Raw genomic sequence first — 26,290 nt, 5'->3', positions numbered from 1 at the left:
TTTTGGCAGTGGTTCAAAGCAGCAGTGTATTTGCACTAAAGTTTAGTCAGTGGTTTAGCACACCTGTAAATGTGATGGCTTGCAGCTCTTCTTGTATGTTGGTTCTAAAGATCAGAAGACAAAACCTGCTCTGTGCCTTGTTTTTATAATATTTCAGTTTCATAACTTCAATAATTTTATGAATAACCTAATAATAATATTCATTTCTTTTAAAAATGGAAAAATAGTATTCTTCTTAGAAGCTTATACTTTAGGGAGGTTAGATCTATCGTTTATATAAAGAAGGTACTGTTTAGCTTTTTTTTTTTTTTGAAAAAAAGTATTGAATGAGCAGGTTCATAGGATTGAAAATTCACATAGTAAAAAGGAAGCTTTTAATTTTGTGTTATGCAGTTGAGCATTTACACCAGAAAATTTGGACAAGTTTCTGTAAGCTATGACTGCATTTTGTGAGGATTTTGTGATCAAGTATACCTTTCTCACCTGGAATACCATTCACTCAGGCATGCATTCAAGTAAGAGAAGATTTAAATCATGATTTTCTATGTAATTTAGCACACATGGTGCCTTACCTTCAGGTAGAGGAACTTCATTAAAATATTCGCAAGCTGGCCCTCTTCTATAGCCTGCTGCCGTTATAGGTTTTCTCCTCTAGGGAAAGAATAATGTGGTAAACATAAGGGTGTGCACAAAAAGATCCAAAGACTTGTGGAGTATTCTGCTCCAAAGGGTTCACTTTCATTTTTACCGCTTGCCCTTCCCCTCCTCATGCTTAGCTTCTTGTGTGGCTCTATTTCACTCCCAGCAATCTTCTATTCATTGAACTTTTTGAAACTTAGCACTTAAGAGGTAAAGGGTTGATTCGTGTAAATAGCTTGGCAAGGATCAGTGCGATTAAGGTTTTTTCTCAATTCTGTATGTCTATTTTATGACTTTTTTGCTGTGAAGGAGAGGCAGACACAAATTCACAGTTTTGAGAACTGTAAAACCAAGCATCTGTGATAATATCTTCTAGATAGAAAAACTGTCCAATGATTTTACAGATACTTCTGGCATGACATTGTGAATGGATTTATGGCATTTATTTGCCAAAAAAGTGAAACACCGCATGAATATACGGTCTCATGCTAATGCAGTCTCATGCTATATAATTAAAAACTAATCCTTATTTCATGATTAATTACCTTTGAACTATAATGTATCTTAAATAGAAAACTATCTTTTCCTCAAAAAGCATTTTTTATTAAAAATGCAATTTAAATAAAAAATCCAATTTAACATTTTTAAATGGTTTTTTAAAAATCATTTATTTTTATCCACCCAGCATACATTGCTACTTGATCTTTTAGACTGGAGAATTTGAAGAAGGCTGTATGTGCTGCTGTTACCATCATTTTCTTGTCTGCTATAATTATTGATTAAAGTTCATCTGTCACAAAAGCAAGTTTTTGGTTACCACCTATGATAGGTTGGACACACTAGGCAACCTAATGTGGATTACTTTGATTCAGCAGGAGAAATCTACTGGTTGCCCATTGCATTGCCCATACAGGTCCCCAGGAGCCTATTGAATTCATGCTCTGATGCATAATGAGCATTCCTACATGGAACCAGCAGTTGCACAAAATTACAGCTGGATTAGCACTGGGGTAATACATTGCATGCCATTCAGGTGTTGCTGAATGTTATGCTAAAATCCAAGATTCATTTGAAGTAAAGGAAAGGTGAATCAGCATGTGTAGGTTTTAGTTTCTATTCACTGACAGATTGTAGACAATAAAAAGATCTTTGTTGAGTCTCCTTATCCAATAGCAGTAAAGAATTTGGGATATCATTGTCAGGAGCTATAAAAATTAATGTGCCAGAAAGAGCAATCCTGTGAACACAAGTCCACATCTGAAGGGCCTTTGGATAGATTTGACTTGGAGCTGGGAATTAGATTTACAAGACCACCCTTCCACTCCCTCATAGCAGTATGGAAAGGACGATCCTGCCTGCTTTCTGAACTTTGAAAATGACCTCAGAAAGGGGGGAATTGGGAGCATTGTAGGGGGAGGGAGGAGATGGGAGAGTGAGTTAGCCTGAGACCTCCCTTGCCTCTCCCTCTGAAATGTGACTGCTCAAAGGCGGAAAAAGCTCCTGTTTTGCATAGAGCAACTGTAAGGCTTAGGGGTTGACAGAAATCCTGATAGGATTGCACCCTTAATTATGTTAGTCCTACAGGAGACCTGCCCTTGAGTGAGCTTTGATTTTATTTATTTTGGCTTTTGTGGAAGATGAACATTTTCTGAACTAGCTACATGGCCACTCTTTATTTGTAAGTTTATGGTTCTTCTTGGATGGCTTGTGCGACCTGCTTGAGCAATTCAGACAGGCTGCTGGAATCTTGCCATGAGAGCACTTCTTTCTTTATTTCAGTGAATATCATTAAATGTAAGCAATTTAAACTGTTATCATATGTATAATCATTAAGCTGTATTGTAGATAGGACAATTGAATAAAGATGCATCTTGTTATTTGTATATTCTAAATGAAATATATTCCTTTTTGAAGTAGTATATACTGCTACTACAGTACCAGGATTTATTGTAGCAAGACAGAGAAAGAAAATGTGACAGGTTGTGCTTATTTTCAGAATTCATGAAGAGCAAAGTAGCTGAAGAGAAGATGAGATCATATACCTATATAATAAAATGGCTGTGCTACAAATGTAATTTTTATTGTTCTTCTCCATATGCTAGGAGACAAGTTGATTTGAGCCAGAAAAAGAGCACACAGGAAATTCAGATACCCAAATTCTGGATCATGGAAATTCTGTTTGTGCCATTTTACATGTAACTACATTATTAAGCATAACTACAGGCGTCTTTTTAAAAATAAAGAGTGGCGCGCTTTATATTTTAAAGACCACAGACTGGAGTCTTTGAAACCACAGTAGTAATTTAGGCAAACTGAACATGACTAGTTGTGTTGAGAAAGGCAAGACTGATACATTACTAGATGTGTTCAACAGTGTCCACAAGCATTTTTGGACACTGTGAGATGGGGCTTGCCTGCATTGTATGAACCTGTGATAATGGAAAATATAGTATTCAAAGTATGGAATTCCACAACATGACTGTATGTGTTTTATTAAAAGCAAACAAAAAAGTAAGTTATTCATCCTTACAGCCGCAAATACAGATCCAGGCATACCTTGGAGATATTGCAGGTTTGGTTCCAGAATAAAGCAAATATTGTAATAAAGCAAGTAGCATGAATTGTTTGGTTTTCCAGTGCATATAAAAGTTATGTTTACACTATACTGTAGTCTGTTATATGTGCCAAAGCATTATGTCTAAAAAATACACATACCTTAATTAAAAATACTTTATTGCTAAAAACTGCTAATCAACATCTGAGCCTTCAGCAAGTTGTAATCTTTGTGCTAGTGGAGGGACTTGTCTCAATGTTGATCAAGATGGTGGTTGCTGAAGGTTGGAGTGACCATGCCAGTAAGAGAACAATGAAGTTTGCCGCATTGATTGACTCTTCCTCTCATGGAGTATTTCTCTGTAACATGCCATGCGGTTTGATAGCATTTTACTCATAGTTCTATCAAAACTGGAGTCAATCCTCTCAAAGCCGCTGCTTTATCAAGTAAGTTTATGTAATATTCTAAATCCTTTGTTGTCATTTCAAACAACTTCACAGCAACTCAAGAAACCACTTTCTTTGCTCATCCATAAGAAATAACTCTTCATCCATTAAAGTTTTATCATTAGGCACCTAATTCTAGTCCTCCTGCTATTTTCACCACATCTGTAGTTACTTCTTCCACTGAAATCTTGAATCCCTCTAAATCAGCCATGGGAAGAAGTTGGAATCTCCTTCCAAACTCCTGTTGACCTCTTGCCATGAATCTTGAATGTTCTTAATGCCATCAGAATGGTGAATCCTTTCTAGAAGGTTTTCAATTTATTTTGCCCAGATTCATCAAAGGAATAACTATCTATGGCAGCTATAGCCTTACAAAATGAATTTCTTAAATAATATTTGAAAGTTGAAATTACTCCTTGAATCATGGGCTGCAGAATGGATGTAGTGTTAGCAGACATGAAAACAACATTAATCTCATTGTACATCTTCATCAGAGCTCTTGAGTGACCAGGTACATTGTCAGTGAGCTGTAATATTTTGAAAAGAATCTTTTTTCCTGAGTAGTATGTCTCAACAGTGGGCTTAAAATATTAGGAAACCACGTTGTAAACATATGTGTTGTCATCCAGGGTTTGTTGTTCCATTTATAGAGCACAGGAGGAGTAGATTTAGCATAATTCTGAAGGACCCTAGGATTTTCAGAATGGCACATGACCATTGTCTTCAACTTAAAGTTTCCAGCTGTGTTAGCTCCTAATAAGAGAGTCAGCCTGTCCTTTGAAGTCAGGCATTAACTTCTCCTTTTTAGCTATGAAAGTCCTAGATGGCATCTTCTTCCAGTATAAGGCTGCTTCATCTGAAAATCTGCTGCTTAGTGTAGCCACCTTCATTAATTATGTTTGCTAGATCTTCTGGATAACTCACTGCAGCTTCTACATCAGCACTTACTGCTTCACCTTGCACTTTTATGTTATGGAGATGGCTTCTTTTCTTCAATCTCACGAACCAACCTCTGCTAGCTTCAAACTTACCTCTTTCAGCCTTCTTAGAATTTGAAGAGTAATAGGGTCTTTCTCTAGATTAGGTTTTGGCTTAAGGTAATGTTGTGGCTGGTTTGATCTTCTGTCCAGACCACTAAAATTTTCTCCATATCAGCAATAAGACTGTTTCACTTTCTTATTATGTGTGTGTTCACTGGAGTAGCACTTTTAATTTCTTTCAAGAACTTTTCTTTTGTATTCACAACTTGGCTCTCTAGTGCAAGAGACCTAGCTTTTGGCCCATCTCTGCTTTTGACATGCCTTCCTCGCTAAGTTTAACCATTTCTAGCTTTTGATATTAATTCAGAGTGAGATATATCATTCTTCCTTTCATTTGAACATATAGAGGCCATCATTTAATTGGCCTAATTTCAGTATTGTTGTGTCTCAGAGAACAGGGAGACCTGAGGAAAGGGAGAGAGACAGGGAAACAGCTGGTTGGTGGAGCAGTTAGAATACACACAGCATTTATTGATTGTCATCCTAAATGGGTGCAATTCATGGAATTGCAATAGTAACATCAAAGATCATTGATCACAGAACAGTATAACAAGTAAAATAATAATGAAAAAGTTTGTAAGAATTACCAGAATGTGACAAAGGGACACAAAGTGAGCAAATGCTGTTGGAAAAATGTTGTCTATAGATTTGCTTGATGCAGGGTTCCACAAACCTTCAATTTCTTTAAAACAAAACAAAACAATATCTGCAAAGTGCAATAAAGTGAAGCTCAATAAAAGAAGGTATGCCTGAATTCAAAAAATATGAGCTGTTCAGTCAAATTTAGAAGCTAGCAAGGGGTATTTAAGTAAGATAAATATTTTCCCTAATAAATACTATAAAATGGACAACAAGGCATTAATTCGGAATCCAGTTGTGAGCTTAAATGTTTTAAGTGCAGAAATCATAAAATGTCTGCATTCCCTTTCAAAAAAAGAAAAAAAACTATTGATACAGAACTACATCATTGCCAAAGCAACTTAGCAAGCTAGCTAAGCTATGAGTTGTAAACCAGATTTATATAAATGACAGATGAGATAGTCCATACCTCACATAAAATTTGATAGACCTTACTATTAAGTGCTTTAGGGAGGACATTAAAACTTATGAAGTTGCTTAGCAATTTCTTGCCTTTAATACTCCATAGAACTGTACTGACTGACACTGGCTTTATCATTTGTTTCTAGATCATTTGTGCAAATTATAACATGGGTACCATGCTTGCCGCTTTTATTTTCTTCTAATACTGAAATATGGAACGATATACCAAATGTAATAAAAAATGCTTCGAAGGATCTTTACCTGAGGTCATACAGTGTAAATAAAACCCTGCGTCTAATTGAATACTCTAGTTTTCCTGAGGAAAACCTGTAAATTGGCAGCTGAATGACCAGAGTGGACAAATAAGGACTGCCCCTTTGGTTGTGCCCTTAAAAACAGAATGCCATGCTCCAAAATTTGTATGGAACCGTTTTACATCCGGCCTAACTACACTACTGAGGAAGGAAGAATGAAATATGAGGGAAAAAGAATGAAAGGAGGCAATTAGTCAGTCAAAAATAAACTAAAAGTTAACCTTCTGAATCAAATTCTCTTGTTTGATTACTAAGGACTGCAAGAGGGATTCTGAATTCTCTGAACATTGCAGCTTTCTGGTAATCATGGCTAATATAATTCTATCAGTGTTGGCTTTTGGCAATATTTATCTTTAGTAAGTACGAAACAGAGAAATATCAAAGTTAAAAATCTGTTTGTTTATAAAGTTTCAACAACAGTGGAACCGGTTACCTAAAGAGGTGGTGGGCTCTCCCTCACTAGAAACATTCAAAAAGAAACTGGTATACAGCAGAGGGTTGGACTCGATGGCCTTCATGGCCCCTTCCAACTCTTCTATGATTATATGAATTTTCCCTTTGGCCTAGGTGACTTACAATTAAAACTTCAAAAACAACTCTAAAATTTTATGTAAATTATTACAAACAGCTGCATTAAGAACAGAAGAAAAACTTTAAAAAAGCATGCAAGAATATTTACAATACTAAGAAGTCAATGTAGAACAAAACAGTTTTGATACCATGTCTAAAATGGAACAAAAAAGCCTAACTTATTTTGGAAGAAGGCTTCATAAGTGCTGACACAGAAAAGACTTTATCCTGTGTTCACACCTTTTGTGGTGGGATCTACAAAATGACCTCCAAAGAACATCTTAAATTAGGAACAAGTTAGGGTCTTTCACATTCCAGAAGCATTGATGGGAGCTATTTGTCTCACCTGTTCGTTATGCAGGTATGAAAGGTGCAAACATTTTACCAGATAAAGATGGTTGTTCTGATCTGTGCTTTGTGATTCCTATGATCTGCTGTCCCATCAAAGTATACAAAATTAAGCATCTCAAAATTATCTAGAAGTGCATTGAGTGCTTATTTCCTTTGGTCAAAATCTGGAGGAATTGGGCCTGCTTGTTCAGGAATATCAAAAAATCCACAGTGAAACAAATGGCAGCTATACATTTGAATTAGGGAACTCAGCCAGATGCATGTTTAATCTGGCCAAGAGTACCAAGATACTTTTTAATTTTGTTTTGTTTTGTTTATATCTCCAGCTTGTTCTGCAAAGTGTGCTTAGGAAAATCATAATGAAATCAGAGTGCTGGCAACAGTTTTGTAGCCTAACATCTTTCCTAGTGTCATTAAATAACATGTTCAGTTAATATATAGCCTATAATATCCAGCGTGAGACCAGAGGTAGGACTTTGGTTAGGCTTGGTGTCAATGTTATGAAAGTAATGTAAGCAGCATGTGCAACCTTATCTAAATAGCAGTTGAAATTTCATTACTGCTGTAATGAACTCTTTCTACTTCTATTATCCTTGCACAGCTGCCAACAAGAAATGCAGAGTCATCAAGTGAGCGGCAAGGCTAATAAATGTCAATTTCTTTTTATGAAGAAGCTACTCTATTTCTTGTAATAGAGAGTTCTTTGTACTCGTGGTCCACACAAAAGGCAGCACCTGAAAGTACAGAAGTGCTTGGCAGTCTGCAACTGATAGTTTTTTCTTCTCCTCTCATTTAGTGTTTCTCATCACAGATTCATATTTTCAGTGTATTAGATTTAAACCTTAGTTAGGAAGCTTTTTATACTTTTGCATAGATTATAATAAAATAACTTTAAAACAGTTTAATATTAAAATAAGAATTTCTTTAACATGCTGTCCCAGATCAGAAACTAAATACAGTAATTATTAGATGTTAGTTACCTTTTAAAATTGACTTTGCAATGTGGCATTTTTGCATAGATGATGAAGGCTTTGCTGAAATTCTTAACTAATTATTTTTGCTGCCTGTGAGGGTATAGTATTACATCCCTTGTCAAGGTGTTTACAGTATGACAATAAAGTAGATTGAAATATTACTGCTTGCCAATGAAATAATTATAAGAGGGCACATTAACTTCCTTTCCAAGACTGATGTCTGCTAATGCCAACAAATATATTCTTGGAATGTGAATGTTCCAGTCCAGTGTTTCAGTACAACACATCGGACTTTATGACATGATGTCAATTTTGCAGCAACGTCCTGCAAAATTGTTGCAGCAACTGAGAAGAAATTTTAGTGGGAAAATTCCAAGTAAATAGACTCTACGTAGATAAGCTTGCTGAGTTTGAATGTGGCAGATGCAATCCTCTATCAGCAGAGAGGATTTCTGCTGGTAGTTGGTTGCATGGAGCCCAAAGGGCCTCCCATTCTTGCCAGTGGATTGCTGTACATCAAATTTAAGAAGAGTCATGCAGGTTAAAAGATCTGTTTAATCCAGTATTCTAGTTGTGCAGTAGCCAACCAGATTCCCATGGAAAATCCAGAAGCAGGATATTTGTGCAACAGCTCTGTGTTTGTGTTCGGGGCAACTGGCATATAGAGACATTGTGTCCCATCAGCAGTAATATGAGAGACCTATGTGCCCTATATTAAATTTATTTTTCATGAAGTACTAATACCATAAAACTTCTGTATGCATTTGATGAGCAGGAAGGAACCTCCACATACCCTTTAACATGTCATATCACATATTATAATCAATACATACTTGTAACCCTAGTTCTCATATTAGACCTTCTCAGTATTCCCCATTGCGGACATCTCTACTTTGTCTCCTACATGCCCTTTTCATTCATTCCACACTGGTCCTACCCCTCACTGGTTTAAGAGCCAAGCACATGTTTGTTCTCTTTCCTAAATATATCTGGTTGGACCCAGATTTAATCATATCTAGAGTAAACACTGTAAAATCTTTGAGATTTAAGTTAGCCATTTCTAGCTTGTTGCATGAATTCCAGTGGGTCTTTTCCAAGTATGACTTAAGTTGGTGTACAACCCAGTATAAGTAATGATACTTTTCAATATATGCTATCAACAGCTCAAAATATTCCTCAAAAACTACAGTGCGTGAAAAGTGAGCCATTGTAAGGCATTGTGGCTTAGTATTCATATACATACTGACCTCCATGCATTTTAGAGACAAAATGTATCCAATTCCTCAGGTGGAAATTTAACTGCTAATGATCCAGGAGAGAAAGCTACATTCTGCACACATATCCAGAGGTACTAGTAAATTGGCTGCCCAAAAAAGCAATGGTAGAGACAGTGGCTTACCATTTAGAAGAAATAGCAAATAGGAAACAGTTGTATGATTTAGTATTGGTTGGATTTCAGTGATGATCTGAAAGTTTTATCCAGCAGGTTCTCTCTAGAACTGAAATGTATCATAGGTAACTATTGCCAAAGAGGAGAGAATTTAATAGCCAAGATTTAATTGCCCAATGGAGCCATTTGAAAAGATTTTATGTTACTGTTGGGAATCAAACTGTGTGCCTTCAGTGGCTCGGCATGCAAAAGTATCTTATGTTTTTACAGCTGAACTTAATAAACCTTAGTGTTATTAATCTAGGCTGCTACTGTTGGAGTGCCCCAACTTTTGCAGTAAGTATGCAATTATTTTAGTGCCGTTTCATGTGCTTTGCATAAACATCTCTTTTTAAAAACAGACCTTAGTTGATGGCAGTTAAATATTAAGCCCAACCCTTGGGAGGTTAATATTAAACTTAGAAAGAGCTACTTAAACTCGACTCTAAATTCTATTTTATGGAGTGATTGGATGGAAAGAGAAGGGTGTGCTGGATTCTTTCATGTGACTTTATGATGTGTGTGGAAAAGTAAGAACAAATGGATAGAAGGAAGTATTCTTTGTTACCAGAATGACAGGTGTGTATCTAACACATGCAGTTGGCAAAATAGAAAGTAGGTAATATTTACAATTAGTAATATACATATGGTAGCTTTGCTGAATGTTTAGAGTTATTTGCATGCATTTTCCAGTAAAATGTGTAACATGCCTGTGTAAGTTGGTCAAATATTATCATCCTCATATTACATAAATAGAACCCTGAGTTTGTGTGTTCACAGCTGTGGTGAGATGTTGCAATAGCACTTTGCATCATAAGCACTATACTGTACTTCCGTAAGAACAGATTGTATTTGACTGGATAATGCCGGTCCTGATTTCCAGACTCAAACAGATATTTTAGGAATAAATGCTGATTTGATAAAGAAAGGGGAAAGAATAAAGTTAAAATATTCTGATCATAAAGAGGATCAATAACTTTTGACAGTCTACAGTTTTAGTTTGAGACTATTGCACCACAACTGTGTAAGATAGGTTAAGCTGAGAGATGGTGACTAGCCACATCACCCATCTGGCTTCCTAGGTAATAGGATATTTTTCCTGGTGTCTGCTTGGCTCTAGTTCAAGACTCTAACCATTATCTTCACTTGCTCTCAATATGAAACTATTTAAATTGATCAGGTGGTGAGTTTGGGCTTTTACCTTTGTGTCTGACTCTTCTAAAGGGTACAGTTCAGTGCCCTCTGAACATGGAGGCTTACATGCATCCAGTACATGGCACAAGGAGAAATGGTGACAATTTCTGCTGTTTGGCCACCTAGACAAAGTGCTGTGGTGGTGGTGGAGGAGGAGGGGGAGGAGGAGGAGGAGGAGAGGAACTCGAGGCAACAGTTTGATATGGCATAAGTTGTCAGCCCCAGCCTCCTCTCCCTGACATGCCCCTTTTCCTCTTGTTAGATGCTGATTTCCAACCATGGAGAGGCAACTGTTGTGTTTTTTCCATGTTGGGTGTAAGGAGAGTGGCGTGGGCTCCATGTTTGGAGTTCTAGTTCCAGGTTCATGGAACCTTGGAGCTGGGGCTGAGAATAATCCTGTAGCCCACAATGCTGGGAGATTATTGGATTCTGCCCTAAATGACTATGCCTAGAGCACCTCTGAATTTACACTTCCTGAAGTTGACTTACAGGATTCTTGAGCTTTGAACATTCAGAGTGCTATATCTTTATTTTGCTAAAGTCTAGAATTAGGGTGTGATGGATTATTCCTCTAGTAACATAAATCATGTAGTATACTAAAATCTTATTTTGTCATTGGTCAGCAATGGTCTGTAGTTTACTCTGTCGATGTTGGTTATATATTCGCTTCCTTGAGTGTCATACAGGCAGGAAAGAAGGTGTTCTATGTATATGTTGGATCATCCCCTCCTCTAAACCATTCCACCTATCCTTTCCTACCTCCAAGAAGTTAAAATATTGGGTTGCTAGGCATGCCTGGCCTGGGTCTGGCCTGGTTCTATTTAGCTTCAGATAATCGTGCATCATTTTGCACTGGTCATCATCTGATTGTGCTCATCTATTGAAAGAGTGGCATCCATCAGTCAAGCAGATTCTTCTGCTTCTGTGGTCTCCTTTCCCCCAAATTTTCTCTGGAATGCTGGGGAACCTGAGAGGGATATTTTGTTGTGTGAACAGGTTCCCACTTGTGCAAAATTGGATGTCCATTTATTTATGAATAATTATATGCTGCTTTTCTGCCACAGATGTTTTGGGTCATATTCTGTGGATTTGTGTGTACAAAACGGCATTTACTCAAATATGTGCTAATATTCTAGCTCTACCTTCATGCTTTTTCAGTATTTAGCTGTGTAGATTGCAAACTTTGGTCAGGGATCTTTTTTTAAAATAATGTTCTAAGGTGCTATATACTTTGTTCCAATAAGTTGTTGTAGCTGTAGATGCTGTACCTAATTACCATCACCTTCAGGATGCTAATTTGACTCATGCTCATTTCAAATATAATTTTGGTAAACTTGTATCCTATTTTTATAGTGATTAATGTTATATTAATCAGTAAGCATATTTCAGTATGAGAAGTATATCTCTTCAGTTCAGTTTAAATACATTTTCTTATTCATTTTTTAAAGTAGACTTAAATGTTGTATGTTTCTTTGCAGGCAGCTATAAATGGTGTAATTCCACAGGAAAATGGCATTTTGCAAAGGTAAGTGGGGGACTTCCATATAATTACACTGCAGGGACTATGGAATAAACTACATCTGCAAAAGAGGAAACAATCATTCCTGTTTTAGCTTTAAAATTATTTATCATCCAAATTTGAATTTTCTATTTATACAATAAAAGGAAGAGAAAGCCTTAATACAATAGAGTATTAAGTAATACAGTAATGACTTAAAATCACGTGCATCTTCTAGTCATAGAAGATCCTTCGCTGTTTAGTCATGCCCGATCCATCACGACCCCATGGACAGCATTCCTCCAGGTTCTCCTGTGTTCCACCCTCCCTCAGAGTCCAGCCAAGCCCACACCCACCTCCTCATCTAGCCACCACAACCTCAGCCGCCCCCTTCTGCTTTTGCTGTCAATGGTTCCCAGCATCAGGGTCTTCTCCAGTGAGTCCTTCTTTCTAATTAGGTGGCCAAAGTATTTGAGTTTCATCTTCAGTAACTGACCTTCTAAAGAGCAGTCAGGGTTGTCTTCCTTTAAGACTGACTGGTTTGATCTCTTTGCAGTCCAAGGGACTCTCAGGAGTCTTCACTTAGCTTTATTTCATATAATCTGCTTGTTAAGATCTTTTATTCAGAAATGCTAATCAAATGGCTAGTTGAGAAAGTTCACATATAGTATTGTTGAACCCTGCATGAGTCATTTCCAACTTGAATGTGCAACCTCCAAATGCTTTGCAACATACAAACTCAAATACTTTGGATTGTTTGTGGGTTAAATTAACAATTAGCTGTTAGGTTAACCTTGGGTTGTTTAACCCATGAAAAAACCAGCATTTCTGGATTCACACATCATGAGCTACAACTGGGCACATTGGAGTTCGCATATATGTGAACATGGCCATTCCCATTAACACAGTTCCAGAATCAAAATTAGCTAAGTTTGGTGATTACATCAGACAGGGCTATCTTAGTGACGGCCCCTGAGTTGTGGAACTCTTTTCTAGTGAATATTTACTTGGCTCTTCACTTGTGGTATTTAAGAAATCCTTAAACATATTTTTACTACTGTTAGCTTAAGGGTGAAATCCTACATGATTGCTATCTCCTAGACAGAGATCTCTGATTTCATGTCCTGCTAGGTTCCTTCTGTCTGATATTTGCTTTCTCTTCCTGTACAGTTTCCCACTATATGGACCTCTGAACTCTTTCAGTCCAGTTGTATTGCTGGGAGGCTGAGAGGCTTTTAGGATCCTATAGATTTTCACTATTCTTCATCCCTCCCCTCTCTGGCATGCCATTTTCCCCCTCTCCTCATTTACTTCTGAGACTGTGAGGGGGCCAGGATAAAAACGCAAGAGAGAAATTTCTCTTCCAAGATGGTAGATTTGCCTATGGTATTTGTTGGTAAAAATCTTCAATATCTTTTAATCATTCAGAGTCCATGAGATTTCTCTGCCTAAGTTGTGTGATCTAAAACAGTTCTTCCATATGTGTCTATTCACCATGGTCATTTTATGCATATGTATTCTGCCTGATGCTCCATATTTACCTTTTAAAGTGTGGTGCTTTGTAAGGACTTGATGATTGATAAATAACTGGAATACAGAAGTAATTTTTAAAAAGCTTGTTTGCATTATATCTTTTAGTGTTACAATTTTGGGAATAAACAGATATATGTGTATGTAGTTATAGCATATAGTTCAGTCTCTTTAAAATTGAGGTTATTTTGCTGTTGTATGCTGTCCAATTACTAACGTCTCTGGACGGCTAACAACACAAATAAATTGATGACCCACTCTGGCTGCAATTAATAAAATACAATAATACAATTCAATATTAAAACTTATTAAAATATTGATTAAATGAAAAGGTCTTAACCTGGTGCCGAAAAACATATAATGACGGCGCCAGGCGGACCTCTCTAGGGAGTGCAGTCCATAGATGGGGCGCCAACGCAGAGAAGGCCCTCCTCCGGGTATTCTATCTCCTAATATCTTTCACAGAGGGTTTCTGGAGGAGGGCTTCTGTTGCTGATCTCGGGGCGGGAGGGCAAATAGGGAAAAAGGCGTTCCTTTAGGTATCCTGGTCCCAAGCTGTTTAGGGCTTTATAGGTAATAACCAGCACCTTGAATTGAGCCTGGACTTTGATGGGAAGCCAGTGGAGCTGATAGAGGACTGGGGTTATATGAGAATAACGTCCAGTCCCCGACAGCATCCTGGCAGCTCTATTTTGAACCATCTGAAGTATCTGGACTGTCTTCAAGGGCAGCCCCACGTAAAGCGCGTTACAGAAATCCAACTGGGAAATAACCAATGCGTGTTTTACTGTGGCTAGGCAATCTTCCTTCTTAATGCATGTTACTTGTTCAAAATGGCAACAACAAAAATCCATTAGCCACTTAACTGATCTTGGTCTGTAGTGCAGGAGAAATTCTGTGCCTGGGGTTCAAGCTTATAATTGGTTTTTCAGTCCTCTCATTTTAGTTGCAGCCCCACCCACTCATGAAAAGCCTCTTAAGAAGTCTGGTATTGAGTGTGGCTTGATTTTATGAGAAGCTGCCACTGGAAAAGAAAATTAGCAATCAATGCATGCCGAAGCAACTTTCTGGACAGCACAGGCTGTTGGAGATAGAGGGCTGTTTATAGATAATAAGAGTGTCCTTGGGAGCCAGAGAAACAGTGGATACTGATGAAAACCCAGGCCTTCTCTTTGCAGTATTTTGCCCTAATGTTGAACAGTAGATTGGACATTTCCTTTAAAAAGGGAGAGACAGACAGCTAGAGAGAGCAGGAGCTGACTCGGTCACTTTACAGCCAAGATTGCTTTGCCCTTATCTTGTAAGAATAATCTGTACACTGAAATCAGCTTCTGCATATGAATCTTTTTTTGGATGTGATGTGTACAAAATGATAGTGTGTTGAGGGGAAAAACCCTGCTTTCAGATGGCACTCTTGAGCTTTGTTCCTGCATTTTGTATATGTTTATGTGCATGCACATGTTTGTGCACATGCACACACACACGCAAATAGGTAGGACGCTGTGGCTTGGGGTTAGGAGAACTGATCCCTTTTCCTTTCCTGCTTCACTCTGCTGACAGTGCTGACCATCTGTTCAGCAGAGGAGATTTTGATGTACCGTAATGCTCAGGGAGCCCACTCCAGCACACAAAAACTCTGAATTGGGGCCAATATATTTTTGCATGGAAATCTATACACCTAAACACAGCACATTCATTGTTCCCTGTAGCTTTGAAACTGCCCATGGCTTCAGAGTTGAGAACTGCTCTTTGTTCTTTTTGATTAACGAGATGGAAAAGAGGCCTCTGTACAAAAAAGAATCATAGTGCTCTATTGTTTATTTGTCATTCCATCCCCCTAATTTGGGATGCAGAATGATGGGAATTACTGTAGCAGACAGTTGAGATGACACATGTTCTGATGCTGAAGCAGCACAGATGTGTTCACAACAGCTCACTGCTTAGTTCAAGTCAGCAGTGACTAAGTGTTTATATGCTTTTGTTTTACATTTGTGGCTTTGGGTACACAAAATTTTTGCCTGAACTTTCCTTTTAAAACAATGCACATGGGATAGGACAGGTTCAACATGCTGATTTATAAATATAAAGTTTCCTAATTTAGGCATCATGACTAGATCATAATTTATAAACAATTTTTAAAAGTTCCACTGACATGGTGCTTATTAAAATGTATTTCTGTGACTGGGACAGTGGATATTCCCTTACAACTTAAAAAATGGGGAAAGGGCAATAGAAGAACAATGGATTTTGGCAGAAAACTAACCCCATTGAGGACTAGCTTGGCATATACCTATCCTCCAACACTTGGCTACCTCTCCTTGCCTCTGGCATCTGCTGCCTGAGCTCACTGTCTCTCTCTGTCCAGTGGTTAAGGCTGGCCCTGTCTGAGATTAATAAACTGTAAGAAGAAGGTATGTATTTTAATTTTATAGTAGTAAATCCCCATATATAATGGCAAGATGCAGCTCTACAAAAACACTGCAAGTAAGTTCTGGTATAACAGAACCGATGGTTTGGGAGTGAATTTTAGCCTTTGTCTCTATAGTTTGCTACTTATATGAGTTCAAGTAAGAAGAATTGTTCATTTACCAATCAATATTTTGTATAGATTTAAAAAGCTTGAAACTGTTGGTTTTAAAGTTAGTTTCTAGCCCCTTTAAAATGGGAAGGTATGTTTTCAAAGAATCTTAGCAGTGTCCAAAACCATCCAGACCTGAAGGGATAGACCAGAATATACATTAGCTGTTAAGTTTATATCAGGATGTTGGTGGTGTTAATTTGAAGTGTATCAACTTTCAGCTATTTCCTAGAATTGAAATGTTTGCAAACAATTTGTTTCATGCTAAACTTCTGCAGTATTCTGAACATTAATCTCAAATAGCATTCATAGAACCAAAACAGGTTGTTGCAAGAAATTGACTGCCTATCTTTATTTGAAATCTAAATGATATATTTTTCAGTGAATATAGTGGGGAGACTTTACAAGGAACAGTGTATGGTCCTGGTAGTCATCCATCCTCCACGTCTTCAACACCTTCCGCATCTTCTGCATTTCGTCATGTTGTGCCATCTAGACAAATAGTGGAAAGACAGCCACGGATGCTTGATTTCAGGGTGGAGTACAGAGATCGGAATGTGGATGTGGTACTTGAAGACAGTTCTACTGTTGGTAAGCATCTGTTCTGAGGGTGGAGAATGCAGTCATATAAAATGGATATAAAACTAGCTGCAGCACAAGTGACTTTCTTTGGATGGTTGGAGATGGGGACTGGCAAGCAGAAGCACCACCTGTAAAGTTAGTGATGCTATGTGTGTTTGTGAGAAGTGTGGTGGGAATGGAAGCCAGTTCTTTTAGTATTTGAGCCAGTTTTTCTGGGCAAAAACAACATAACTTTAAATGCTGCGTGATGAGGGTCTGGGACCAGTGCTGGTTCCAGGTTTCTGAAGGCTTTTGAGCAAGGCACTACCATTGCTGCTTGCCTGTTGGACAGCGAGAAGACAACGAGCAGGTAGGCAGTAGCATCTCACTGCTGCTGCTTCTCATTACCACCATTATTTGGGCCCAAGTGAGAAGAAAATGAACAAGTAGGTCTCAATGAATGAAGAGAAGATGCAACTTCAGAGGGTTCTTGCCACTGGACTCCCGCTGGGGTGTGGGCCCTTGGCATGTGCCCAAACATGCATACTCTTGATGCTTGCCCTGGCCAGGAGCATTGATCACCTCTAAAGTGTATGGTACACAGTGCTTCCTGAATTAGGGTTGTGTTTATTTCCAAAAGATGCATGAACATTTGCTAGCACTGTTAAGAACACTGCCCTTATTGTAAACTTTTATCTATTTATCTTGAAGTTTTTATCTCCTTCAAAAGTCAGTGATCTCTCTTACGACTTTAAAATATATCATAAGCTTGTTGGCACTTCAACAAACCACATAGATTTATTTATTTATTTGATTTTTATCCAACCCCATTAGTCATAAGCCTCCTTCATAGATACCAAGTAAGACTTAAAGCATTTGTACCAATTAACAATTGGCAATATTTACTGGGTTTTTTAATTCACTTTGTGATGCTTTGTAGGAGAATAGTATCTTGCTTTCTTCTTTATTTAAAACATTTATACATGCCACCTATGATCATATAGTATAGAAACTTGCTTTAAAAATATGTATGCTGTTCAGAGATGCTATATAAAGTTGTTCATGTCTTGCTTCTAGTATTTTCCCAAGTAAGATAAGATGAAGTAATTTCTGCTCACGTTTAATATGAAATGTGTTATCAAAGAGTGACACCTAGTGGCATATGCATACATATTTTATTTGCTGAGCATGTACTTGTTGATCATTTCCCTCCCCCCTTCCTTCCACCCCCTCACCTAAATCTTCCACCTTTATTATGCTCAATTCTTAGCTCATGTCTCATTTACTTGGTTGTAAATTAGTAAAATGTAAGTTCATACTTCCTACTTGCTGATAACAGCTGAATGTGAACCAAGCATGATTATAATTAGGATTACAATGTTTAGTTAATGCTCTGAGAAACATTTTGATTTTTGTATGAAGTGCCCTGAATTAGTCAGGCAGCTGGCTTCCAGATTTTTATTTTTAGCAAAAGGAAGGTGGAAAGTACCCTTTCCAGAGGTGTTTGCTCCTATGTGGATGAGAGAAGGGAGCATATCATATGCATGCATATGCAGTCTAAAAACAAAGCATGCTTTTTTCTTTCCAGGAGGAAAATGTTTAACTGCATGTGGAAATCTAAGGAAGGTTTAATGTCCAGCTAAAATGAATGATTAATTCCAGGTGCAATTGTGTATAAATTTCAAAAGAGAAATAGTTTACAACTCACAGTTAGCTTTGCAGGTTGGGGCATGCTGGGAGTTGTAGACCTTTTTTTCTGTCAAACTTGCATAGACGTGTGCCCTTAAATGTTGTTATCTTCTCTGGACTAGGATCTAGATCAGGGGTCCTCAAACTTTTTCAACAGGGGGCCAGTTGAAAGGTGGCGGTGGCAGGCGCGGCAGCAGGTGCGGGTGCGGCAGCTTACTCAAGTGGAGAAGGCTGTGTGGCTGGCCACCCATGGCTCGGCGAGGCGGCGGCTTGCTCGTGAGGAGAAGGCCATGCAGCTGGCCACCCCTGGGCTCACATAATTAAAAATAGATTTAAAAAGTTATATTTTACGTACTTTCATTCCTTTTTTAGTTTCTTCGTCTTTGCCATCATCGTCTTTGTCTCTCTTTCTCTTCTGCCCACCTCTCTTCTGTTTCCCGCTCCATATTCCCGCTCATTATATGTGTGCAATGGGGAGGGGGGAGCTGGCACACATCCAGTTATGCTGTTGCAATTTGGGCATGCGCCGGCTCTCTCTCTGCTCAGTTTCTGAGAACACCTGTGCTGGCTCAGAGGTTTTGGACTCGCTCGGAGATTGTTTTCTCCAAGCAAGTCCAAAACCTTTGAGGCAGGCTGGATAAATTGGCATGGCAGGCTGGATGTGGCCCACGGGCTGTAGTTTGAGGACCCATGATCTAGATAGTGGCTAATTTTAAATGCTTTAGAAAAAAAATAAATTAAGTGTTAGAACGATTTGCCTTTTCTGAATTTTGTATACTCACTGAATTCATTTATAGACATTATTTGACTTTTTATAGACTGAGCTGCATGAGAGTCTCCCTTATCTTTTCCTTAATCATAATGAGACTAAAACTGTGCCTTCCTGCTTTTTCCACCTGGATATAGTGTTTGAATATGGTTTGTGTAACTCAAACCCAGAACAAAGATATGTATAGTATATCACAGAAGTGAGTACAGCCCTCACATTATCTTTTCATGTGACAACCCTGAAGAAATGACACTTTGCTACAATGTAAAGTAGTGAGTATACAGCTTGTGTAACAGTGTAAATTTGCTGTCCCCTCAAAATAACTCAACACACAGCCATTAATGTCTAAACCGCTGGCAACAAAATTGAGTACACCCCTAAGTGAAACTGTCCAAATTGAGCATTATTAGCCATTTTCCCTCCCCGGTGTCATGTGACTTGTTAGTGTTACAACGTCTCAGGTATGAATGGGGAGCAGGTATGTTAAATTTGGTGTTATTGCTCTTACTCTTTCATACTGGTCACTGGAAGTTCAACATGGCACCTCATGGCAAAGAACTCACTGAGGATGTGAAAAAAAGAATTGTTGCTCTACATAAAGATGGCCTAGGCTATAAGAAGATTGCCAAGACCCTGAAACTGAGCTGCAGCACGGCGGCCAAGACCATACAGTGGTTTAACAGGACAGGTTCCCCTCAGAACAGGCCTCGCCATGGTTGACCAAAGAAGTTGAGTGCACGTGCCCGGCATCATTTCCAGAGGTTGGCTTTGGGAAATAGATGTATGAGTGCTGCCAGCATTGCTGCAGAGGTTGAAGGGGTGGTGGGTCAGCCTGTCAGTGCTCAGACCATACGCTGCACACTGCATCAAATTGGTCTGCAGGGCTGTCGTCCCAGAAGGAAGCCTCTTCTAAAGATGATGCACAAGAAAGCCTGCAAACAGTTTGCTGAAGACAAGCAGACTAAGGACATGGATTAGTGGAACCATGTCCTGTGGTCTGATGAGACCAAGATAAACTTATTTCGTTCAGGTGGTGTCAAGCGTGTGTGGCGACAACCAGATGAGGAGTACAAAGACAAGTGTGTCTTGCCGACAGTCAAGCATGGTGGTGGGAGTGTCATGGTCTGGGGCAGCATGAGTGCTGCCGGTACTGGGGAGCTACAGTTCATTGAGGGAACCATGAATGCCAACATGTACTGTGACATACTGAAGCAGAGCATGATCCCCTCCCTTCAGAGACTGGGCCTCAGGGTAGTATTCCAACATGATAACGACCCCAAACACACCTCCAAGACGACCACTGCCTTGCTAAAGAAACTGAGGGTAAAGGTGATGGACTGGACAAGCATGTCTCCAGACCTAAACCCTATCGAGCCTCTGTGGGGCATCCTGAAACAGAAGGTGGAGGAGCGCAAGGTCTCTAACATCCACCAGCTCCGTGCTGTCGTCATGGAGGAGTGGAAGAGACTCCAGTGGCAACCTGTGAAGCTCTGGTGAACTCCTTGCCCAAGAGGGTTAAGGCAGTGCTGGAAAATAATGGTGGCCACACAAAATATTGACACTTTGGGCCCAATTTGGACAGTTTCACTCAGGGGTGTACTCACTTTTGTTGCCAGCGGTTTAGACACTAATGGCTGCATAATGAGTTATTTTGAGGGGACAGCAAATTTACACTGTTACACAAGCTGTATACTCACTACTTTACATTGTAGCAAAGTGTCATTTCTTCAGGGTTGTCACATGAAAAGATATAATAAAATATTTACAAAACGTGAGGGGTGTACTCACTTCTGTGATATTCAAACATTACATCTACATAAGCATCGTAAGTAGATCAAGGAGGCATAATCCACACATAGGAAGAAGGTAAATGTGGTCAACATCTAAGTTAGGCCATTGGTTGCTCTCTTTCTACTGATCAATTAGTATTTCAGACTGTATATTAAACTATGTTTTGACTGAACGGGCAGAGGGAACTGCATAGGCTAGCTCTACTTTCCATAACACTATGCACCACTAGTTTGACCTTCTTAGAAAGAGTTCTCTGTACATACAGATGTATGTGTAGAAAGAACAAACATGCAAGGAGTACTATGACCAGTCAGGTTACTTTTTCATGTGTGGAAGCTCTTTGTGCTTTTCTATGCACAAGTTATGCCTCAAGAACTCCTTCTACAAAGTATCAAATGGAAGATGGTTGGAGGATTGTATTGGTGTGTGTTGTGCTTTACTGCATTAGAACAGCAGCAGCAGCAGAATTTTGGATGGTTCTGCGCCCACTGATTATTGCTCAGGGTCCCATTGCAGATGATAAAGAACCAACCTATTTCTCCCAGTGCTTAATGCATTTGCACCAAATGAACACCAGATGGAGTTAGGCTACACCGACAATGGATGTAGATGCAATTTTCATGATTATTGAGACCTGTTTAACTTTTACCTAATCTGATGAGATTAATAAATATTCTATACTGGATTGTAATGTATCTGCTTTTTGGACAACACTTTTTCTACTTCTTCCTGTTGAGGCAATTTATTTGATCTGAAAGGATTTTAAGCAAAATGACAAACCTGTCTACAAATTAGAACAGACACTTTGGGCCAGAACAAGAATATAAATGCTTTTTAAGGAGAGGATTACTAGTGTTGCTTGGTATTTACAAACTAGACTAGATAATGTTGAACACAGATGGAGATTTCTGAATTAAGAAGATTTTTTCCGTCTGGTCAGCAATGGGAATCTGTAATGAGAAATTATGACCAGGTTTAGATTACACTTCATGGCGCATCATGGCTTATTTAGCACAGGAAGAACTGTGGTGTCTGTGGGCGCTGGATTGCATATACAACACCCAATAAGGGGTTTTTTTTTAACCCTGACATTACTGGGTTCCTATGATACAACTGCTGAGCTGCTGTTGCATATTCAAAATAAAAGTAAATTATTTGAAGTTAAATAACCATTTGTAGCATCAATTAGAATTTATCCTAAATATTAATTTTCAATAGTTCAGTGCTTTATGCTTTTCACATGTTATTCATGTGTCATCTCTGGTTAAGCCTCTTTACTAAAGTATTAAAAAATTAATGTAGAAGGAATGTTTAAAATATAATAAGTGGGGAATGTTTGGCCTTATCAGACTTAACGATATGCATTTTTTTCAAACTTTTATTTCATTTCATGTTGATACTACTGAATAGCTACAGTTCTCAGGATTGTTCCCAAACATTTCACACACACTAATGAATATTAACATAAAATATAACATAATTTTAAACAGAATAAGATTTTCTGATGCTTTGTAAAGTTGAATGCAAGAAAACAGAAATATTGATAACATTTTTCCTTTCCAGGGGATATCAAACATATTTTAGAAAATGAACTTCAAATTCCCACATCAAAAATGTTGCTAAAGGGTTGGAAGACGGGAGACGTAGATGATAGTGTGAGTTATAGAATCTTTGTTACAGAATCTTCCTTCTGTGTACCATGTTGTGTTTTCTGCCACCTGGTGCTTATGTGCAGGCAACATATGAAACAGTCTGAATATGATGAAACCTTTTCTAATGTATTGTGAAAATGTACCCAGTCAATTTTCTTGGCCAAATATAATCTGTTGGATGCTTTATTGGAGAATTACAAACTTATGCCACTGGAAAATCCCATAACATTTACATTGTAAAAGCAAAGCCGTATTGCCAACCTGCAAAATATCCTGTAGTCATGAATATATATTAGCACCTTTAGTAAAAATATGCAGACACCATCTAGTGTAAGTCTTGTTTAGAGTAGATTGAAACATCCAGGGCTACGCTAAGATGGACTTACACTGGATTTCCCCCTAAAAACTATTAAACAAAATTTAAATGTTAAGGGTTGGGGATTTTATAGAATGGTGGCGTTGCAGTGAAAAGCACTTCGGATTTGTAAAGTGCAGGACATCCAATTTTAATTGATTATTCTTCTCTGCCCATAGCATGGAGCAGGGGGATTAGACTAGACATCCAAGGGCCCTTCTGACTTAATGCTTCATGAGTTAAGTGTGCAAGACTGCAACCATAGGTCAAAGCATGTACATCTGATTCAATTCATAGTATTGTAGTATGGAGAAAGATCACCATTCTATGGTAAAGCACAGGTTTTACATACTGGAAGCTCCCAGTTTTTTCTTCAGCATCTCCTGGTAGGGCTACAATGGGGTATTGATTAAAATCCTGGGGAACTACTCTTATATAATGTAGTTGATGGATCAATGTTCAATTAGAGAGCTTGCTACATTCCTAATTAGCCATCTATTTCCCATTCTTAGTGAGCAAATACTACTATTTCTCTTCATCATTCAAAGAATCAGAATGAGCTCTAAAATGATCTTTCTGTATCAAAGGTCAAAATGAATAAATGTGAAATTTGTATATGAACCTGTAATGTTAAAATTGCTGCCAGATATGATCTGATGTGACTGAATCAACTATGTGATATTTTGAACTGAGTAGAGCAGCCTTCACTAACCAGGTACCTTCTAGAAGTTTTGGACCTCAACTGCCAGCAGCCACAAGCAGCTTGTCTAGTGGCCAGATGACATGCCAGGCACCATTTTGGGGAAAGCTGAAGTACCACATATCTAATGCAGGCTGAAATTGGTCTTTCAAAGTTGTTTTTCTGGGAAAGCCTTTTCTTACTACTCCTTCTAGGACCAATTTGCTTTGCTGCAGCTATGCAGGGATATGCAGGCTAGAAAGAGAGTTTTGGTGGACAGGATGCCTCATCCAAGTCCAAGATAAAAAGTCAAGTATGCTGAAGAATGGGTTGTTCTCTCATCATGGAAAAATGTGCTTCAGAGAAGATTAAACTTATCTAAAATGTTGTTTGCACTTCTCTCAAGACTTTCTACTGTAAAGAAGCAGTGCTGCTTCATTTCTTCAAATATATTATAGTGAATTCTGAGGATAGAAGAAAGTTCGTCAGTGCACCATATATTTTGTCATCAAGTATCAGATAGAAAGCACCCCATTTTATTGTAAAGAAAGTTTTTTAGGACCAAACTAGATAATGTGCTAAAGCTAGACATGTATATCCAGCCAGCCAATGAGAATTTCCCTTCTAGTTCATCAGTTCCTCAATAATACCTCAGGACATGATTTTCATCAGGACCAGAGAGAGTCCCGGTCTCCACATGGTATTAATTATTCCCTCTGGACATTTTTAAGACACACAGATACGGTTGCTAGTGATGCCTTTAGCATTGCATCAATTTTGAGTTAGTTTGAAATGAAAGCACCTGATAGAAACATTTTGTAACTTATAAACCCATTTTTTCCTACAGACTGTTCTAAAAACTCTACACTTGCCAAAAAACAACAGCCTCTATGTCCTAACACCTGACTTGCCACCACCATCCTCATCAAATTTGCCTGGGTAAGTTAATCAGCAAAAGTAAATTTGTCCAAATAGTAAAAGCATCAGGTTAACATTACTGTTGAAATTCCATACTTTTCATTATATGTTAAAAAAACTGTCTCCTTTTTTGCCTCAGGTTAGTATATTTCTCTTTAAAAAAAGAATACTAAATATGTGCATACAACTTTTACCCATGATGAACTTTTATATACAAAGTCATAAATTCTTGAAATTTTCTACCTACATTTCTTAGATGTTAGTTATTGATGGATTTTTAAAGCTTTGTTCTTGACCCCATATAATATGAGTAATTCAAGCGAGCTTTCTTAAAATTAGTGTACATATCAGGTTCAATGTTGGGGTGAATCCTACTTTGGGGATGGGATATTTGACCAAATAAACTAAACCTTTGTTGCAATTCTTCTTAACTTGCATTTACCAAGGTGAATGATTTCTGGCTTCCCATATTGTATTTAATTTCTTTTGTTTATTTTTCTGATTGTATAAGCTCAAGAACCCCCAAAGAGGCATACAATCATATATTCATTTTACAGTGGATTGGATCCACCGGTGTCCTTTGCTGAAGGAAGGCTCTTTAATTCAGTTAAATTCAGTTAATACTTTTAATTCAGTTAATTTTAATTCAGTTAATACTTTAATTCTTCTGCAGCTACTTGTTCCCCAGCCTGTGCTGGCACAGAGCTTCTCTAGCTCAATGGGGCAGGTGGGAGAGGTGTAAGGGTCCTGTTGCAGGGGGAGAAAGTGCTGTCCTTCCCCATTCTGTTCATGTGAACTCCTCTAGATCAAAGTCTGCCCACAGCAGCACGAAACCATTGGATAAAACCAACAAAAATAATTTATAGTTATATCATCCTAAATAGACTTAGTAAGAAACCCATAATATATTTTCAAGTGAAAATATAGAGCATGAACCACTTGGAAGTTGCATGCAAGTCCTTTTTGAAATGAATGTGATTGCACAGTTCCCATTTGTTTTAATGGGACTTGCACAGGACAATTTTGGGCTAGAGAGTGTTCATGGCTATTACATTGGTACTTGGGAGAATGTGATTATTGAGCAGAGTAACAATAAAATTCTAGCCTTGGAAGGTGTTTGTGTCTGTGTGTATAAAGCTAAGAAAGAGAAACCAGTTGAGTAGAATCAGCTGAAGACAACTTTTATATAATGACACTGGCTGTTGGCCATATAAAAGGTGCCATATACACTTTTTTGAGGCACAATACACAGTGCTGGTACTTAGCCTCTTAAAGCTCTAAATGGCTTGGCAACTAGATATCCAAAGTATATATTCTCCTACATGAGCCCGGCTGCTGTTGTGATTATCTTCAGTTCTCTCCTCCCTGTATCCATTCTACTGGGAGGTGGGGGTCTAATGGGTAGTGACTGGAGTGAAGACCTTTTCAGTGGTGGTGTCCTTTGTGTTGGCATGAATTCCTCAGGGAAGAGTGTTGCCTTGTACCATATGTGATGTTCCTTTCTTTCAGGTTTATTTGTCTGAACCTTTCAGCATTTCTGTCTTCCACATTTAACTCAGACTCCAGACTGGCATTATTGATTTTCATTGTTCTGGCCTATTTTTATAGCTGTTGCTGTTCTTTTCTTTGCAGGTCTAGTATCTCTGAACTATTATTTTTTTAAAACATCAGCCCACATAACAAACTGCACCAACACCCTTTGTTTTTATTATGTTTGA

General features: G+C 38.3%; 1 protein-coding gene across 2 annotated transcripts in view; it reads left to right on the top strand.

Moving 5' to 3' along the window:
• Nucleotides 1-26,290, top strand: part of FAF1 (Fas associated factor 1) — a 238,966-nt gene that overhangs the window by 17,715 nt on the left and 194,961 nt on the right. For both annotated transcript variants that reach the window (XM_044429854.1, XM_044429853.1), the window contains exons 3-6: nt 12,031-12,077; nt 16,541-16,749; nt 22,532-22,623; nt 24,502-24,593. In XM_044429854.1, the coding sequence (XP_044285789.1) occupies nt 12,031-12,077; nt 16,541-16,749; nt 22,532-22,623; nt 24,502-24,593 (440 nt within the window). The remainder of the gene's footprint in view (nt 1-12,030; nt 12,078-16,540; nt 16,750-22,531; nt 22,624-24,501; nt 24,594-26,290) is intronic.

This window comes from Varanus komodoensis, unplaced genomic scaffold (assembly GCF_004798865.1).
Source record: "Varanus komodoensis strain SLA01 unplaced genomic scaffold, ASM479886v1 scaffold20_1, whole genome shotgun sequence".
Lineage (NCBI taxonomy): Eukaryota > Metazoa > Chordata > Lepidosauria > Squamata > Varanidae > Varanus > Varanus komodoensis.
Note: the sequence above shows the minus strand (reverse complement) of the source record. Positions and strands in the feature narration are given on the sequence as shown.